We start from the raw sequence: 19,076 nt of genomic DNA, 5'->3' as shown, positions 1-19,076 counted from the left end.
TTTCCATGAAAGGCCCATGTAAGGCAAACTTGACAATATTCCAGAGGTGAGACTGTCCTAATCCAGTAAGCAACAAGCAACCAGAAGTCTTTAGACAAGATGGCGGGAAGCAAGACCCTTTGGGGGTCAAGCCTTAGGCCCCAAGCCTAAACGTACAGGCTACAAGCCTCACTAGGTTTGTATGTGCTTTCCATGCACGCATGGGGAACTACTCTGAGGGAATTTAATTGTTCCACACATCCTGGATATCTCTAGTTTTGCCAATGAGAGCCACTACTATTTTATCTATTATGTTGATCAACAAGCTATTAATTTCAAAAGTAATACCAACTTGAAACATTTACTAATTATCAAAATCTCTGGTGGGAACTGTGCTGTGGATAGCACAAGCACGTGGAACAGCTGCCTATGGCATCTCTGAGCAGGACACTAGCTGTCACTGCTGGAGACGGAAATGCGTGGGAGAGCTGTCTGCTGCCACCGGCTGTGCATGGAAACCGACCTGTGTGTGCAAATGCTACCCATGACAGAATTAGGAGAAGAAAGAACATACCATTTCCCCAGTTTTTCTGGATCCAGTAGATTTTGTTTCCCATGGGGAGAAGGGGAAGTCAGTGTGACGACATGGAAGGGAAGAAGGGAGTACATTGTGCAGAAAGATTCCGCAGCCTAAACTGTTAACAAATGCCAGATGCCGCCCTCTCAGCAACTGTAACGAATTCTTACCAGCACTACCTGATACACTACAAAACCTCTGTGGCTTCTTATACAAGTGATTGTGTTACAAGACCTATTTTTATTAGAAAAGTAGAATTTTAAAACTCCTTTTATTTTTATTTTGAATCATTTCATCAATTCCGGGTGGAAGCACACCATCATCAAACAGGGAAAAACATTAAAAATGGAGAAAAAGATTAACTACCCATTCCTGTAGTAAGCGCAATTTAATAAGAAAATGAGATAAACTTCAAAAAGGCAAAACTAAAGGTCTTAAAAATAAATTTTATTTTTCTGTGTGACACATGAAATGAATTTGCCATCACCAACGCATCCTGGTCGGGCTGCAAAAGCACTCCCCCTAGCGGACCATCATAGGAATTTGAACAAAGTTAAATTAGTAAATTCCTAGGTCAGAGGGAACACACTGAACAGGAAATTGTTAGATCAGTACCTTCCTGTTAGGGTGAGAAAAAATTACATTCATTAGCTTATGAATTCTAAAGAGCTAAAGAAATGTGCGGCTAAAATGATGGTCTTCAATGTGCAAAAAGTCAATCTTTCCCTATTAAGCCAATATATATGTTAAATCCTTCACAGGTCTAACTTTTAAAATATATTGGATTAAAATCAATTTAGAGCTAAATAACTGAAATGACAGTGACTAATAAGATGCTAAAAGATAATCTGAAATAAGGTTCTTTCATCTAACAAGTATTTGTTGAATATGTTACATACAAGGCACTGTTGTAGGTACAGAACATATCAGTAAACAAAACCCGAAAATAACTGCCCTATTTTAAAGGAAAATTATAGTCCTTGAAATTGACTGATTAAATATTTCATAACTAGGTTTTTATATTTGTCCTGTTCTTGATGTTTTTCTAAAAAAGTATGTGCACAACATTTAGTAGATTCATCCATTTTCTTCTTGAACATGTACCATACTTTATAAAACTCCAACTCTTCTTGCGCCTGCTGGCATCCTGAGATGACTTGGGGGGCTCAGAAATTATCAGGGAGTCACTCTGGGCTCAAAACCCAGAACTGTCCATGTGCCGGGGAGCAGAGCACACAACTGTTCTGGGAGTGCTTTGCTGAACTACTCTCCAAACCAATCTCCTCTCATGCCATGTGGCCTATTTTAAGGTAGGGCATTCCAAATATACCCCTTGATGAATGTTTTTGATGAATATTATTCAATGGTTCTTAACCACCAATAGCGGGGGTGGGGATCACAGGTCACAAGGATTGGCATTAGTGGGTATGCGCCAGGGAGGCTAAATGAATCCTGCAATGGGGTGAATTTTTTCCCCATGAAGAACTGTCCCATCCACAAAGGCCAACAGCGCCTGCCCAACACTGAGCTGTATCACATGGTACAGGACCTTTATTTATGTAGTTTTTTTCTACTAGAAAACAAGCCAGATAATTTTAGTATTTCATTTCATTAAATATCTACATGCCATAAAAATTGATGGAAAACTACCCAAGAAAGTGCAAAATCACTTATTAACTGGTTTTCTCCATGTTGGTTTGGATGAGAAACTTTTATAAGCAAACAGAAGATATCTAATAAGTACTTACTACAGTACTTACTGCACTGAACAGTTGCAGAGAACAAGAAAAAATCCTATAACTCTGAAGACTGTTTTATATCTTGTTCATTGATTTCTTGAAAATGTATACTTTAAAACTAAATCATATAATTACTCAGACTTGTTTGGCAAAGCCTAAACTTCAGAACATCAGGGAAGAAATCACATGTAAAAGTAATCACTTCAGTGCAATTAAATACTATTAAAACAACAACAACAACAAAAAAAGCATCCTTCAAAACAGTGGTTCTCAAACATTAGCATGCATCAGAATTTCCTGCGGGAAAGTTTTCTTAGGCTACAGATTGTTGCCCCACCTCCAGAGTTTCTGACAAGTTTCCAGGTAATGCTGAATGCTGTTGATCTAGGTGCCACACCTTGAGAACCACGTTTAAGATATATTCTTTGGAATTCAAACTAATAAGCAATGCCCATACGTTGATGCTTTTTCTAATAGTAAATAAATAAAAGAACATTTTCGGTATGGATTCATGGAACATTAAACTTTTAGACTCTTGAAATGTCTCACTTAAATAGATTATTCATCTTGGCTCATGATGAGGAGTTCAAAAGACAACCCCAGGAGAGTCCAGTAGTGGGTAATCTATGATTACATGAAAACATTTACTTAAAAAATATACACCAACTCTTTGAGTACATGAACCTTATTCCTATCTCCTTCATGCTCCTTTCCTTTAGAAAACCCAGTCTCCTGGAAATGCTATATACCCAGAATGAGAAAGTGACCTATCATGAATGTTCAGGTGGAGGTTACAGGGAAGGCCATACTTAAGACTCTGATTCCGGAACTTCCTCGTCAGGGCAGCAGTAATATTCCACAAAACATATCTGTCCGTCTTCATTTCTAATCATATACTGTAATGAGAGGAATCCTCGGTTATCTGTTCGAATAGATACCTTACAAGACAGGACTAAGGCCTTTGTAGAAGGTTTCAGTAAAGAAATCTTGTATCTGTAGAGGAATAAATAAAAAGCAGTTGTTATTTGGACACACTTGAAGCAGTGCTCATAACTCCAAGTAAAGGACAAAAATTAGCCAAAAACTACCAAGTAACAAACATAAGGATAAAATCAAATACTTATCCAATTTGCTAATATCTTTTGTTTATAAAATTTCAATCACTGTCACGACCCCAAGTCCCCAAGTAAACCCAGTACCCTACTATTTATATCTTTAGGATGTTATACCTTTAGCAACAGATTGAAAGTTTCACGTTTATTTAATAAATACGTGATATTCAACCTCACCTTCACCACCAATATATTAAGAACTGACCTGTTGACCTGGGTCTGGTTACAATGAAATGATTCCATCAAATCAGAATCTTTGGGATAATCAAGGTGGGAGCTTCCCGCATTCCCAAAAGTAGATAACCTATAGTTTAAAAAAAAAAAGAAATTCATTTATTCATTGGTCCAACAATAAGCCATATTAGGATCTCAGTAAAGAAGACACTTCCTTAAGAAGCTCATTCTGGTGAATGAAAGAGATATATAAGCAAATGCTCACAATACACTACCAATTATAGTAATAAAGATTCCCGCAGGATGCTGTGGGAGTTCAGAAGATCTAGCAACTAATAAACAGCTTCGGAAAAAATCAATCACCAAAGGAATCCAGGGGTGTTTGCCTCAGTTTCATTAGCTTAATTCTACTCTTTACACTCACGTTTCCTCACCCTTAAATCAGAAATACGTAGAAGGAGAGAGAGTTTGAGGAGTGATGGCAGACCCTGAGTGGAATCATCGGCAAGCCTGGGGTCCTGCTTGCCGTCCTCACCGCCACAGCCCGGAATTCTGGCTCTTCTGCATCTCACACTGCTCTTTAGGCTGCCGCGCGCTTTTCCTAGCTTGGCGGGATCAGCAGTTTGTGTTTAGCAACTTGTTAATGTTTATGTTTGTTTAATCTGCAAGAATTTTTCCATCATCATTTGTTATGCGGTTAACACACTGGTAAGTACCGTGTGAGCACAGTGACAGAAGACCTAGGTGCTGGTCTTCCTCAGGTTCCATCTTTTCTCTCCTCTAACTAACCTCTTCTCTGAGCCATCTCGTCCGTAGCCAGCCTGGATGAGGCTCTCACATCTCCACTGCCATTCTAGACGGACGTCCTGAACTCTGTATGTCCAAGTACTCCCGAGGGTCTGAGACACCTCAAATTGAACAAATCCAGAAAAAAAATGTCAACTCCTAGTTCCCCACCACCAAATCATTTCCTATATGGGAGATGAAAGATACCAAGATCTATCTAGTCACCTATGCGGAGAGATATCCCTTAGATGGGCATCTCTGAAATATACTGTTTAAGTGCCCAGAATTTTAATTCCCATCAGTGCTTAAGTAGAATTTCCATTTTGGTTAATATTTTAACCAGTCTTGAGCCAAATTTTTAACTGCTGCATGTCATGATAAGGGCCTGCTGTTTTTCTGGAGTAGATGTAAAAAGAACATACCTCTCATTCCTTATGTATTTTTAGCTCCTTTATTCTTTAATATTCTGATGTAATTCAAAAGAAAACTATTTAAATCCTCTTTCCAAATTGATTCTAATCCTGAAAATTTCATAATTTGTTGGTTCAAAACATTAGGAGCAGCTTGAGAGTTTCTGACATTGTATTTCTGCTGAAAATTGCCCTCCCTTAGGAAGCCTGTAGCGATCAATTCCCCCCTCAGTACTCAGGTACTGTTCTCTAAGCGTCTCTGTGTATTATTTTGGTACTTAGTGGCACACAATTCCGTTCCTTCTATGCTGTTTCACTTATATTCTCTTCACCTTGATTTTAAGCCATTCCTTTCCAAAGTGTTTAAAAAGGCAGCTATGCACACAGGTGACTAATAGATAGTGAATGAACTATGTATAGAAAACATTGGCTTCCTTTTGCATCCTATACTAAATTGAAAGGGAAGAAAAAGATACCACATGATACAAACACCTTTGCCAAAAGTTTAACCCCAAATTTTCCTCGTGATGTCAGTCTATAAGCAGTAAGCGGTAAGCAGTACAATGAAAAGACCACTAGTTTATGAAGTAGGAGACAGGGCTATTCACCTACCAACCAACACTACCTAACTATGAAGCTTTAAATACTGAGTTAATCTTCCTGGACTGCAGATTTCCCGATCTATAAAAGTATGAAGTAAGAGTAAAAGCTCTCTAAAGATCTGAAAATTCTAAGAACCTGGAAAATAAAAGTTCTGCATCCTAAGCAAATGTGGAAGCAGGGAGAGAGAGTAGACTACAGTATTAATTTTCATTGCCCTGCGTTCAATTACCTGAAATAAGGCTTGTCGGGAGACATGGTGATCTGTAGCACCTCACTTGTCATATCCAATTCAGAAAATGCTTCACGGAGCCCCTCTGACTGCAGAATAATCTTATTGATAACATTGGTGCTGCAGAAATCAAAATCCAGAGTCTCCTCAGGCTCCTGAGTATTGATTTTACAGACTGTCACCACTCCTCCTTCTTCCAGAAATAGCATCAAAGGGTAACCATAACCTTGGTAACACATCCGAAGTGCAGTTAAAGTTCCTGCAGTGAAAATAAATCATATGTTGGGCTCAGCTTTATAATGCAGGTTCCGCTTCTCCTTAAATGATACATAAAACTCCTGAAGATTATTTTACTCTGCCCAATTTCTAGCACATATGTATGCATCTCTTTCTAAAAAGGGATCATATTTTCCCTGATGACAGTTACATGCAGACGATTCAAACAATAAAACTGGCAAAGAAAACAAAACATAACTCTTTGAAGTCATTTTCCAGCTTGCCAAAACACCTCAGAAATAGCTTACTGATTTTATATATGTACAATTTCCAGGATGGAGATTCTACATGGACCAATACTGCAAGTAACAGAATTACTGCAGAACAAGCTATGCTCTTTCTTAAAGGTGCAAGGTGTGGAACAGTGGACTACTTTGATATTGTCAGTATGATAATATCAGTGTATTCACTGTGATAAGGATCCTTCCAACCTTTCCTATTGGGAGATTTTATGTACATTTCCTCAAACTAGGAGAAAAAGAGAGGGTGGTTAATGGTGGTGTGGGTTTTAACACTACAAACCACTAGGGAGGAGGAGGAATAGGACTAGACATTCCAGCTCCTTTTCTCCTACTGGATGGAGAGCCACCATGAGGAATGAGGGAAAGCAGATGCTTTTATGAAAAACCAGCTAGGGAATGCTGCATTAGGAAAATGTATGATAACTGAATTTTCAGTACAAAATTAAAATATATTTTCTAAAGAACCACACTGAGCTTTCCCTAGCTAATCTCTAGATTCCTGTGAAATAAAATCATTCTTTGGGGGTTTCCTTGTAGTTTTATATCCATAGCAACTGAATTCACTACTCCTAAAAAAATGAAACATATATTTTGAACATTTCAGGAAATAGACAATTTACAAACAGGATTAAAGAAATAACAGCAAACACATTTTAAACACAGTAAACTAGGTGTGAGGAGAATTGGTTTCTCTTTTTCTTGGCCACTAAACTGTAATCCTGAACAGGTTAGAAAAAAAAAAAAAGCATTTAATACATATTTTGCAATGTTCAAGTTAATTAACACATATTCAAAGTCTTCTCTTGGTCAGTTCAAATTTAAAACCCCCGAACTTTGTAAATTAAAAAAAGATTACTATAAATACTTTTGCAAATAGGAAAAGAACTATAGTTTCTACTATACTTTCTATTAATGTGAAAAGTTAGAATCCATGATTGTGACCAGTGAGAAATGAATTTGCAATTTCCAAGATATGTTTCTTACTTCTAATAACCTTTCCTGTATTTTTCTGAGCATTTGCTTTTTGTCATTATGATAATAAAATGGTTCACCTGGCATAGGACTTGATCCGAAAATTGATAAACAGTCTAAAAGGACAGTTAAATTTATTCGAAAAGTAACAGACTCTTCCTGAACTATAAACTCTTGAAATATTCCAGCCTGTGAAGAAAAGTAAAAACGAAAATGCATATATATTAATGAAAACTCACAGACAAGGTTCTAGATTTCACTTTATTTGTTTTAAAAATAATATTGTGCTGACCCCATGAAAATAATTTCTGATTACCCATCAAAACATCTTCAGCTTTTTCAACTATTACCATTAGAATGCTACTACTCAGTAGTTAAAGGTGTAACTGACTTCAGTACCATGCAAAACTTTATGAAAGGTCTTTCACCTAGCTTCTTGATCTAAACTATTGCCCACAGGACTTTTCCTTGTCTCATCTTTTGCCCGTCAACAGTGTTAAAGTCATTTGAAAAATAGCCAAACAATTTGGGGCGCCTGGGTGGCTCAGTGGGTTAAAGCCTCTGCCTTCGGCTCAGGTCATGATCCCAGGGTCCTGGGATCGAGCCCCGCATCGGGCTCTCTGCTCAGAGGAGAGCCTGCTTCCACCTCTCTCTCTCTGCCTGCCTCTCAGCCTACTTGTGATCTCTGTCTGTCAAATAAATAAATAAATAAAATCTAAAAAAAAAAAAAATAGCCAAACAATTTGATAATGCATGAGTAATACTAGTTTTCAATTTCTTTTGAGGACAGGAACCATGTCTTATCTATCCCTCTATACCTGAGGTTACACTGTGCACTTTGGTGATCAAAAAAATGTTGGATTAGGGGCGACTGGGTGGCTCAGTTAATAGTGGCTGCCTTCAGCTCAGGTCATGATTCCAGGGTCCTGGGATTGAACGCCCCCATGGCATCTGTCTCCCAGCTTAGCAGGGAGCCTGCTTCTCCCTCTCCCTCTCCCTCTGCCTGTCACTCTCCTGCTTGTGTGCTCTCTTTCTATATATATCAAAAAATAAAATCTTAAAAAAAAATTTTGGATTAAATCTGAAATCCTATCTGAACCATACATATATTGCTTTGTAAGGACACATTATAACCAATAAAATGGAAATACTGGTCAAGAGCATATACTGGAAACAAATGTTTGGGTTCTTATCCCAACTCAGCCACTTGCCAACTGTGGGACTGTTGGCAAATCACTTAAAAGATGCCTATTTCCATACCTGAATGAAAGCATTTGCTTGCACACACTTTGCATTTTCCACTGTAACCTTGATTCCATTTTTAGTAGCGAAACACGTAGCATGCTCTCGGAAGTGAATAGCCTTCAAGATAGTGGAGAGATTCCTAACGTTGTCAAGGCTGGCCACTAAGCTGTAGTCATTCTCGTCTTGGATCTGTGGGGTTAGGAGGGGCATCGTCCACTGCACATTGGTCCCAAGGGAGGCTTCCCGAGCCAACACTTGCTGCCGAGGAACTCGAAACACCTGATGAGATTCGACAATAAAGCTCCGGTCAATGCGGGCAAGGCCCGCGATGTCAACCCTCGCTGAGGCGAGGCCTGGGCATCGAACTCCGCCGGTGGCACCCCATTTCTGCCTCTTCAACTCTCTGTAACTTTGGGGGAAAATTACTTTTCACTCTAAGCTACGATTTCCTCGCCTTCAGTGAGGGGCCAGTAACACAGAAAAAGTTGTGAACAATGAGAACAGGTAACTAACGAGGTAGTTCTACTGGGGGGCGGTCCCCCCAAACTTGGATTACGTGTCCCCGTAGAATCGGTTTTGAGCTGTCCAGCACCCCCAACCTTGCCCCTGACAGAACAGGCGACGGAGGGCGGGCCGCCATTCTTCGGGAGATCCTGAAGTCCCACACAACCCCGTTCCCCAGCCCGTCAAGAGACGGCATCTATTTCCTGACCCCGGGAACCGGGCACGGAAACCTTACCTTTCCAGCGGGATCCGGACGCCCGAGAGCCCTTCGCAGCCAGGTCACCGAAGAAGCCTGCCGCGCCTCTCAGGTAGCTGGGGAGAAAATGCAGCGGCTCCCGCCACTCTTTTCAGACCACAGAGGCACCTCGGCCACCGTCACCACAGAGATAGAGGCCGCCTAGAGAGCCGCGCATGCGCCATCAGAAACCGGAAAAAGGTACCATCGAGCCGGGGGACTGCGGAGCCGAGCGCTCTGTACCATAGAGATCGGAAAGGGGAGCGAGCGGCAGAGCGGGAAGGAAAGCCAAGACCTGAGAAGTTCAGGCAAGATGGCGGCGACCAAGAGGAAGCGGCGTGGAGGCTTCGCGGTTCAGGCGAAAAAACCAAAAAGGAATGAAAAAGATGCCAAGCAGCCAGCTAAGCTGCGCGACATGACAGAAGAGGCGGAAGAAGAAGAGAGAGACCGTATCCCAGGCCCCGTTTGCAAGGTAGAGCTTACATCCAGGTTACACCTGCGGCTCTACACGCTTCCCTGGGGCTACCTCCCTGATAAGAGCTTTGGTAATTTCGGAGTAGCCTGTTACCGGAGCTCGGTTTCAGCTCTCGTCCGGGACAGACAGGCTGCCGCGCTTACAGCTAGCTCTCATGCACGTGGCCGTCTTCTGGAGGCAGCGGCCGAGGAAGCTGGCTGGCTTCGGAACGGTTCACAGGGAAGCAACCTTTGGGGTATTCAGTCCCAGTGTTGTGTCTTCTGATTACTCCATTTCCCCCATTTGGGGTGGTATTACTTTTCCTTAAAGTTAGTTCTCGCTATTGAGTATATATCTTCCAATGGCTACTATCCTCCTATTCCGCCATAGTTAGCTTCTGTCAGTCTGGGATCCTGAAGCTTGTTAGGCGGTCCTTTTTAAAAAATTGCTGCCCTTGGGATAATGGCTTTGACTTGTCTGATCAGGTTTTAACTCTTAAGGGTTGATGAAAGCTAGACGAGGTAGAATGAACTTCTCTTGTATTCAAATATTTTTATGTATGTCAGGTACTGTCCGAAGTTAGGTTTCCTCTGGCTTTGGGATTCTAAACTAGAATAGGACCTTCTTTCTGAAGTGTTGGGAGTTTAGAAGAAAACTTAAGAACGCATGTAAGTTCATGGTTTGTATTCAGAAGAAGGTGAACACAAGTTGTTGGGCCTAACTTCCATTCCGTAAGCTAGATCCAGTACTTTGGAGACAGAGGTGGTCTTTGATTTATTTCTGTTTTGATTCTATTTCTACTTACCTGGCCCTTAGTATAGTATTCTAGCAGGTAGTAGGTGATAAATGACCATCTGTGGTGGAAGGCACTAGGAAAGGAGTTAGCTCTGAGGGATGAAAAATGAGTTTAATTTAAATTATAGGTCTACTGATAGTTAATGTCCATGTTTTGAGCTCTTTTGTCATCTGCAAATTAAGAGGAAGAAAATGTGCTTTACTTTTTGGGAAGAATAAGCTGGACTGCTAGAGGATTTTCAGTAGATGTTAGTGCTCCCACTCTTCCCTTAACCTGGAAGGAAAAACAATAGTATCTATGACCTGAGTCATTGTATGAAAAATTCTCTGGAAGTACAGAAGATAGAAATTACTTTTACCCTTGGACAGTCATGTAAGGGATCATGAAGGATTTATTCCTTGAGTGGATTTCAAAGTAGGGGCACATTTCCAGTATTCAGTATTCAAAAATGAGAGGGAACAGTATGAGGGCAAAGAAGAAAAAGTGATCAAAGGCATTGATGTGGAGGAAAAATGCTGAAAATCTAAAAAATAGAGCCAAATTAGCTAAAAGGTAGGGTTAATTTAGGGTAATAGTGAGGTAGAAATAGAAATATATTTTAGAATCCAGTGTTAAAGCTATGTCATATTGGAGTTTGTTTAGAACATCCTGGTAGGTTAAGGATGTGATTGAAACAGTGCTTTAAAAAGACTAAGCTGGTGATAGTCCGCCAGACATATTGGAGAAACTCTTGTCCGGGAAGGCTAGCCATTTTAGGAGATTTAAGATAATAAGAATCTGAATGCAGGCACTGTGAATAGGAAGGCATTAAGAGAATTGAAAGAGAAATTGACAGCATTTAGTAGTGCTTGTGATATAGGAGAAACAGGCAAATAGATAATTCAAAGCCGGGGGGATGGAAATGATGGTTGCATCATTAGAAAAACAGGAAACTTACTATATTTAAGGTTTAGTATTCTAGAGTTGAATTTGAGGTATTAAGTCAAATACTTGGATTATTAGGAGTGGAGAGAGTTCCTTACCTTTCTATAGATTTGACAATTGAAGTTATGGAATGATTATGAGAACTCTGTTGTGAGAGACCTGAAACCAAAAGAGGACTAGGAAAGAGTTTTTCAAGTCAGGAGGAGGAATCGGAGAGGTGGAAGAAGAAAAACCAAAAATGAAGAAAGTCAAGGAAAGTATTTCTGGGAGGGAGCCGTGGTCAGTAAATAGCACTGAGAGATTGTCAGAATTGTTTAGCCTGTTACCTGGAAGTTTTTAATGAATATTATTGTGTCTCTACTTACCTTACATACAAGGAGTTAACTTTTCCATTGGCTGTGTTATTTTATCAGAACCAGGGGCTATCTTTAGCTTGTTTTTTAGATAGGGGATCTAAATTTTGAATATTAAGATAAAATGGGGACTTTTCAAGTTTCCTTTTTTGCATCATCACATGTTGCCATGATGCTTTACCATTTCTATCCTGTCCTATATGACAGATATGTTGTGTTATCTGTCATGTAGAATAGAAATGGCAAAGCATCTCAGTAAGGGTTTTATTCGGTTCTTGCCTTTGTGTCTTTATTGATTTGCTTGCTTGTTAACTATCTTCCCACATAAGAACAGTGGCTGACTTCTGGTAGGAACCTAGTAAATATTAAATTAATATTAAAGTTTTCTTGTGAAAGGAATATTGACTGAGGAGTTCTGGGTTCAGGCATGGAAGGATTCTATGTATAGTGAAACATCTCAGTTCTCTGAATTGCACACATGAGAGAGAGGCAGAATTAAGGATGTAGTCTTGATACATTAGAGGGTAATGGAGTATTTAACGACTAGATACTTCTAAAACTATCTTTAAAAAAAAACAAGGTATGAGTATGAGATTTAAAAATCTTAACATTTTCTTTTTCTTTAGGGCAAGTGGAAAAATAAGGAACGGATTCTTATCTTCTCTTCTAGAGGAATAAATTTCAGAACGAGACATTTAATGCAAGACTTGAGAATGTTGATGCCTCATTCTAAAGCAGGTGCCTTTATATCATACACTTTTCAAGTTCTTATTTATAAACTTGTCTCTATATTCTCACTTTAAGTCATTGTTTAACCTTGTCACTTGTTCAGCCTTATCAGGTAAAGAACTCTTTTGCCTCAGAACAGTGACAAGATTTTTTCAATTAATATTTTGTTAGAAATACTTTATTCACTAAACATTCCCTTCACTTTCTTAGATATCCTACTGTTATCAAAACATTTCTTGAAGGTCCAGGAATGCCTTAATTGTAATGTTCTCAGAGGTCATGAGCTGGTTGTTCTTCTAAATAATTGAGGACTTTGTGTATCTGCATTTTCTTTTTTTTTTTTTTTAAGTTGGCTACATGCCCAGCGTGGAGTCCAGTGCAGGGCTTGAACTCAAAGCCCCAAGATCAAAACCTGAGCTGAGATTGAGTGTCAGATGCTTAACCACTGAGCCACCCAGGCACCCCACTATCTGGCATTAAAAACAAAACAAACAGAAAACGTGTTCATATTAAAAGTTAATGGGCTGGAGTGGGATTTCAAGCACCTTTAATTTGGGGCTCAACCTACGTCTAAATGCCAAGATATTCTCTTTAGCAATGGTGTATCTTGCAGGCAAGTGAAGTTTCAAGTTTAGAACTGTGGCAGTACCATCACACAGCTGTTTTTGTGCCTGTGTTGGGAGGAGCTTTTGGCTTTCATTTTAGGTTATAGCTTTGTTCCTTAGACCACTGTTTCTCAAACTGGGGTCTGCTCTTATATCTTTATATCTCTGAAACTCAGAAGAGATTTAATTTATATTGTTGCTTTTTTTCCCCTGTGATAATCTGAAACAGTCTTTTCAATCCACTTCCTTCAGTTCAAATTTTAGTTTCTTCAGTGAGTGTTCCTTAAACTGCAATCCTAGAACATAGCTCAGTTTGTGAAAATGTTTCCATATTTGAAAGGGACCTACACAATATGTAAAGTTGACGAGAAACACTGCTTAGATCATACTTTATGATTCTCGAGAACTATTTTCTAGTCATTTTTATAAAAAATGAACAAGATTTTTAAAGAGGTCATGTGTTTTTAGGTCTAATAATTTTGAAAATTAATTAAATCTCTTTTAAACTGAAGATTGTGAAAACATTTAAAATACTTTTTTAGAAAGCATGTGTGATATGTTTGAAGTAGCTTTGAAATCTTTTATTTACTTTCTTTTTTTCTTTTTATAGATACAAAAATGGATCGTAAAGACAAGTTATTTGTCATTAATGAGGTAATTTTAGATAGTAATTCAAGTAAAATATTCTAGGAACACTAGGAATAAAATATTTTGGAATACTAAAGATTGTTCATTTAAACAATAAGTCAGTTATTCAGTGACTTTTAAATTGTTTTGTAAAAGATAACTCAAATTTTTCCTGACTCCAGTAATCTGCCTTATAAATTTTTATATACTCTCTATATCTTACAGTTTGAATACTCACAGTTTATATACTGTCTGTATCTCACTATCTGAATCTCACAGTGATTCAAAATATGTTATTTCTTGATCATTCTTGTATTTGTCTTATCTCACCAAACATTGAAATTTCTGGAAGACAAGCATTATATCTTTTTTTCTCATTTTATACAATACAGTGCTAAATTTATAATGGGTACCTACTATTTTTTTCAAAGATTTTTTTTATTTGACAGAGAGAGCACAAGTAGGCAGAGAGGCAGGAGGGGCGGGGGAAGCAGGCTCCCTTCTGAGTAGAGAGCCTTATGCGGGGCTCTATCCCCGGACCCTGAGATCATGACTTGAGCTGAAGGCAGAGGCTTAACCCACTAAGCCACCCAGGCACCCCTATAATGGGTACTTATTAAAAACTATCAACTTGTACAAAATAAAAAGTTCATTAAATATTTTTAAAACCACACATTTTAGAAAGTATTTTGTCAGTATTAAAGGTGATACACGTGGTAATTGCTCTTAAGATACTACAAATTATTAATAGGTTAATTTTCAAAGTGTTGTTGAAGATACTAAACTTACATTTTAAAGCTAACTTTTAAAACTTTAGAGGAATTGTGTTTTAAGATCATTTTCCTTAGTGATTAGTAAGGCTTCTTTTATTCATTTAGCATGGATTTTTGAACTTCTGTTGTAAATGGCCTTATTCTACTGCTGTGGAAACTGTTTAACAGAATAATGCCCCCTTTCATCCAGTGGAGCTTACATACTAATGGGGGATTCAGTCCATGAACAAGTATAATTTCAAGTGAAGATAGGTGAAAAAAAGTTATGAGTTTCTAGCAGTTGAAGCTTGACTAGAAAACAACCAACTTAGTGTTGTTGTTTGTTCTAAGACCAATAAGAAACAAAAACATTGGACCTAAGAGTTTTCAAAGCTGTTAGGTTTAAAGTCTCAAGTAGTTGAGGTTGATGCGTACTATATTAGGTAGTTCATGAATGTTATAATAGTATAAGCCTTCAAGATGTTGAAGTTTAATTCAACTTGAAATATGTTTTCTATACTTCTGCCTTTCACCAATCCCTTAGTGCTTTTACAGAATGGAAATCACAGAAATGGTAGTACAGATTAGGAAGAAAAATCTTAAATTTCTTGAGCTTAAAATCAAAATGCTAAAGAGTTAAAAATAAAAATAATCATTATAATGGATGTAGTTGGCTCTTGAAGGACTGTAATTTCCTAAGCTTGATAAGGCTAATTTTAGTGTGCCTTACCCCTCGGGTATCTTTTTTTGCTCTTTGTGGATTGTATGGGGGAGTATGGTTGAAGATAGAGGCTCCCAGTAAGCAGAAGAGAGACCAGACTATCTAGTTTACTTTAGAATACCTAAGGGAAATTTTAAATGTTTCTTTTTGTGAATTTACCTAGATTTAGACCTTTGTGGCCTATTAACCTGCTTAAGTATTTTTGGAGGAATATAGATATTAATTGCTTTGGTTCTCATTTTTACTGTCTACTTCATTTTTCCATACTTTGCTCTGTTTAGGTTTGTGAAATGAAAAACTGCAATAAATGTATCTATTTTGAAGCTAAGAAAAAACAGGATCTCTATATGTGGTAAGATAATGTGTTAAGGAAGATTTAGGTGGAACTGTTCTTGTAAATGGACTTACTCTTTAAATCTCTTAGGGTATAGACTCCTTTTAGTCTTTTACATAAAAAGAAGGGGCCAGGGGATGAAGCAAATTCATTTGATTTCATAAAAGTTGAAACCTTTAAAGAAAGTTAAATGTGTGGATGTTACAAACATGGTATGGTGTCTTTTAAACTGAGGTAGTAGGAATTTACTACATTCTAAATTCTAATTAGTTGAAAAATTTCATATTTTTCAGGCTTTCAAATTCACCTCATGGGCCATCTGCTAAATTCCTCGTTCAAAACAGTAAGTTGACTCAGTTTAAGATTTTTTTTAATGACAAAATTGAAAATGCTCTTTTGGGACAATTGTGCTAAAGTTATAACTATTTTTATTGGTATATTTTTTTCTAGTCCATACCCTAGCTGAACTAAAGTTGACCGGAAACTGTTTGAAAGGTTCTCGGCCCCTTTTGTCTTTTGACCCTGTAAGTTTCTCATTAGTGTATGAGGTCTAATTTTCTTATTCTGCGTGGCTGTTTTTTAGTGAATGTGGTTTGTAATTCAATTTATCAAAAAATCTACAATTTTAAACAAAACACTGCTGTTGTCAAATAATATGTTCACTTTATTTTTATAGGCTTTTGATGAATCACCACATTATACTTTGTTAAAAGAACTCTTAATTCAGGTAAATATCTTTTCTAGAAAGTATTTTCAGTAGTATAAATGTGTGTCTCCTTTGGACTTTTTGTTAATTTAGCTATCTAAAACATACATGATATGCGCTAGAATAAGACATTAACTTTTCTTTTTTCTTTTTTTTTTAAACTAGATCTTTAGTACACCACGATATCATCCCAAAAGCCAACCGTTTGTGGACCATGTATTTACTTTCACCATTTTGGATAATAGGATATGGTTTCGGAACTTTCAGGTTAGCTTTAATTGATTTTTAATTATACTTTGAAATGAAATGGGGTATATAGCATCTGTAAAAGACGCAAATAATAAGTCCTTTTGTTTTAAATAGTTCTTTGCCCCCACAGACTTGTAGCAGTTAACTGCTGTCTCATACTTTTCCTACTTCTCTACTTACTTTTTTCCAATGGCTATCAGTTGGTTTTGGAGTAAGGGTTTGCTAACAAGCAACTATATATTCAGTAAGATATAAATTTCTCTCTAAAAAGGTTGGAATCTGTAGGTGGAGGTTGTTAAGACGGAGAAGAACATGATCTCTGTAGAGTGCATTCAATGAGAATGAGACAAGTCATACAGTGACTCGTTTAGGAGGAGAGGTGATTCTGGAAATCTTGAAGCAGGAGTTTGGCAGGATAAGAAATCAGAAAGGTAGAGAGGTGTGCTCGCTTCAGCAGCACATATACTAAAAAAAGAAAGGTAGAGAGGTGGAAGGAACAGCTTGTGAAGTAATCTGGGCTCTTTCCTGCATGTGTTATGTTGGATACCCTGCAGTGTGACTTAAACATAGCCCCGTAGCCTCTGAGGGCAGACATACCTGAACCAACAGTGTTGTGTTTGTATTTGTAGTTCAGAAGTTGCCTCTTAATTCCACAATCAGAAGCCATTCAAAAGTAAATTTGGCCATATATCCCTTTATATACCCTTTAATCTAATTTGAATTAGACATATAAATACAATTTGGGGGGGGCGCCTGGGTGACTCAGTCCTTAAGCATCTGCCTTTGGCTCAAGTCACTGATCCCAGGGTCCTGGGATCAAGCCCCACATCAGGCTCTCTGCTTCTGGGAAAGCCTGTTTCTTCCTCTCCCACTCCCTCTGCTTGTATTCCCTTTCTCTCTGTGTCTCTATCAAATAAATAAATAAAATCTTTAAAATAAATAAATACATACATACAATTTAGGAATTGACTTACATTTTAAAAGGGTTATCCATAGGGTGCTTTAATACATTTGTTACAGTTTTTTTTTTTTTAAAGATTTTATTTATTTATTTGACAGAGAGAGATCACAAGTAGGCAGAGAGGCAGGCAGAGAGAGAGGAGGAAGCAGGCTCCCTGCTGAGCAGAGAGCCCGATGCGGGGCTCGATCCCAGGACCCTGGGATCATGACCTGAGCCGAAGGCAGAGGCTTTAACCCACTGAGCCACCCAGGCACCCCACATTTGTTACAGTTTTAAAAACTCATTTAACCACAGTTTTTCAAGAATACGTGTGCTGTGAGAAGCAAGATAAGGAACAAGATGAAATTACTAAATTTTGAGAGAACACCCTGGAAAAAGTTAGTATTTTCTTGTGACAACTACCTGTAACTAGTAACATATTTCAGAAAATACTGAGAATTTGGCACTTGCCAGTTTCACTTCCCCCTTAATTTAATTGGTTCTAACTTCTTTTAGGCATATTTGTAATAAGGTTATAGCCAGTGTAACTTTGAAGAATAGTATATCCAAACTAAAATGTTTCCTTTTTATTAAAGATAATAGAAGAAGATGCTGCTCTTGTAGAAATAGGACCTCGCTTTGTCTTAAATCTCATAAAGATTTTCCAGGGAAGTTTTGGAGGACCAACTTTATATGAAAATCCTCACTACCAGTCACCAAACATGGTAAGCTAATTGTATTGTTCAGTGGTCCCTTGACGCCCAGAACTTGCTGGCCAAAGTGATTCTGTCAAGTGATTTCTGTTAACTGTGAAACTAATTTTTTTTTTTTTTTTGGCTGCATACTGTCTTGCAAATTACTACTTTTTTTTAATGACAAGAGTGAAGGGAAAATAGGGCTCACAAGTGAATGTCCATATGTAGTATGTTTTTATTTTGAAAGCATCTGATATTTTGTTGTCTTTAGCATCGGCGTATTGTAAGAACCATCACAGCTGCAAAATACAAAGAGAAACAACAAGTGAAGGATGCGCAGAAAATGAAAAAGAAAGAACCAAAGACTATTCTTCCACATGATCCCACTGCAGATGTTTTTGTTACACCAGCCGAGGAAAAGCCAATAGAAATACAGTGGGTAAAGCCAGAGCCCAAAGTCGATTTGAAAGCAAGAAAGAAAAGAATTTATAAAAGGCAAAGAAAAATGAAACAGAAGATGAACAGTGGGAATGCAAAATGAATCAGTGGATAACTAACTTTTCAGTAATTTTATATTTATTTTGTATTCAATGTGTAAATACATTTTATTATCCAGGACTACCTTGTATCTTACTAGTGTGGCAATTTAGACAAAGAGATATCAAATTAAAATTTGTGGCTTCAGTGGTGTGTATGTTTTTCTAAATGTCACCAAAACTCATCAGTTCATTTCTGTTTTTCTTTTCAAAGCTTGTTTGGTATTACTGAAAATTCAGCACACTTCAGGTTTAGGCTTGCTTTCTTGGATTAAAATTTTGGGTTTAGCAAAGCTGAAATTCAAACAGATTTATTGGGTCATTATTACTTGTAAAACAATGAATTAGGTAGTTTCAGATGATAAAGTGCAGATAGATTGGTAGAAAAAGCATCTTACTGAGGTTGGAGTCCCTGAGTCCCAATGAATGAGGCCTTGGAAAAGCCAATCCTTGATCTTGATTTCTCACCTCAAGAAAGTACAATAGGATGCCTGGGTGGCTCAGTCGGTGAAGCGTCTGCCTTCAGCTCAGGTCATGATCCCAGGGTCCTGCGGTGGAGTCAGGCATCATTG

General features: G+C 38.0%; 2 protein-coding genes across 2 annotated transcripts; one reads left to right on the top strand and one right to left on the bottom strand.

The window, feature by feature from the left end:
- Positions 1-268: 268 nt before the first annotated feature.
- Positions 269-9,137, bottom strand: LOC111141201 (RAD1 checkpoint DNA exonuclease). Its single transcript, XM_022493607.1, has 6 exons — positions 9,084-9,137; positions 8,360-8,623; positions 7,180-7,288; positions 5,610-5,868; positions 3,613-3,711; positions 269-3,288 (listed from the first exon to the last, which is right to left on the bottom strand). The coding sequence occupies exons 2-6, from the start codon at positions 8,552-8,554 to the stop codon at positions 3,105-3,107; spliced, it is 846 nt and encodes a 281-aa protein (XP_022349315.1). The 5' UTR covers positions 8,555-8,623; positions 9,084-9,137; the 3' UTR covers positions 269-3,104.
- A 143-nt stretch (positions 9,138-9,280) lies between these two features.
- Positions 9,281-18,652, top strand: LOC111141257 (BRX1, biogenesis of ribosomes). Its single transcript, XM_022493705.1, has 10 exons — positions 9,281-9,555; positions 12,237-12,348; positions 13,555-13,598; positions 15,326-15,396; positions 15,672-15,721; positions 15,829-15,902; positions 16,055-16,105; positions 16,250-16,351; positions 17,870-17,998; positions 18,240-18,652. Exons 1-10 carry the CDS (start codon positions 9,397-9,399, stop codon positions 18,507-18,509), a joined length of 1,062 nt encoding a protein of 353 aa, XP_022349413.1. The 5' UTR covers positions 9,281-9,396; the 3' UTR covers positions 18,510-18,652.
- The last annotated feature ends 424 nt before the right edge of the window (positions 18,653-19,076 follow it).

Source organism: Enhydra lutris, unplaced genomic scaffold (genome assembly GCF_002288905.1).
Source record: "Enhydra lutris kenyoni isolate GAN:26980312 unplaced genomic scaffold, ASM228890v2 scaffoldscaffold5, whole genome shotgun sequence".
Taxonomy (NCBI): domain Eukaryota; kingdom Metazoa; phylum Chordata; class Mammalia; order Carnivora; family Mustelidae; genus Enhydra; species Enhydra lutris.
The sequence above is the reverse complement of the archived record's forward strand: the minus strand, read 5'-3'. Positions and strand labels throughout refer to the sequence as shown.

What these genes read in the sequence shown, in the direction of transcription:
- LOC111141257 (XM_022493705.1), top strand. Translation starts at nt 9,397, where the DNA reads ATGGCGGCGACCAAGAGGAAGCGGCGTGGAGGCTTCGCGGTTCAGGCG. An exon ending in AGTTATTTGTCATTAATGAG is followed by an intron (nt 13,599 to 15,325) that starts GTAATTTTAGAT and finishes TGCTCTGTTTAG; the next exon opens with GTTTGTGAAATGAAAAACTG. An exon ending in ACTACCAGTCACCAAACATG is followed by an intron (nt 17,999 to 18,239) that starts GTAAGCTAATTG and finishes TGTTGTCTTTAG; the next exon opens with CATCGGCGTATTGTAAGAAC.
- LOC111141201 (XM_022493607.1), bottom strand. Translation starts at nt 8,554, where the DNA reads ATGCCCCTCCTAACCCCACAGATCCAAGACGAGAATGACTACAGCTTA. An exon ending in CGGATCAAGTCCTATGCCAG is followed by an intron (nt 5,869 to 7,179) that starts GTGAACCATTTT and finishes TTTTCACTGCAG; the next exon opens with GAACTTTAACTGCACTTCGG. An exon ending in CCCGACAAGCCTTATTTCAG is followed by an intron (nt 3,712 to 5,609) that starts GTAATTGAACGC and finishes TTTAAACTATAG; the next exon opens with GTTATCTACTTTTGGGAATG.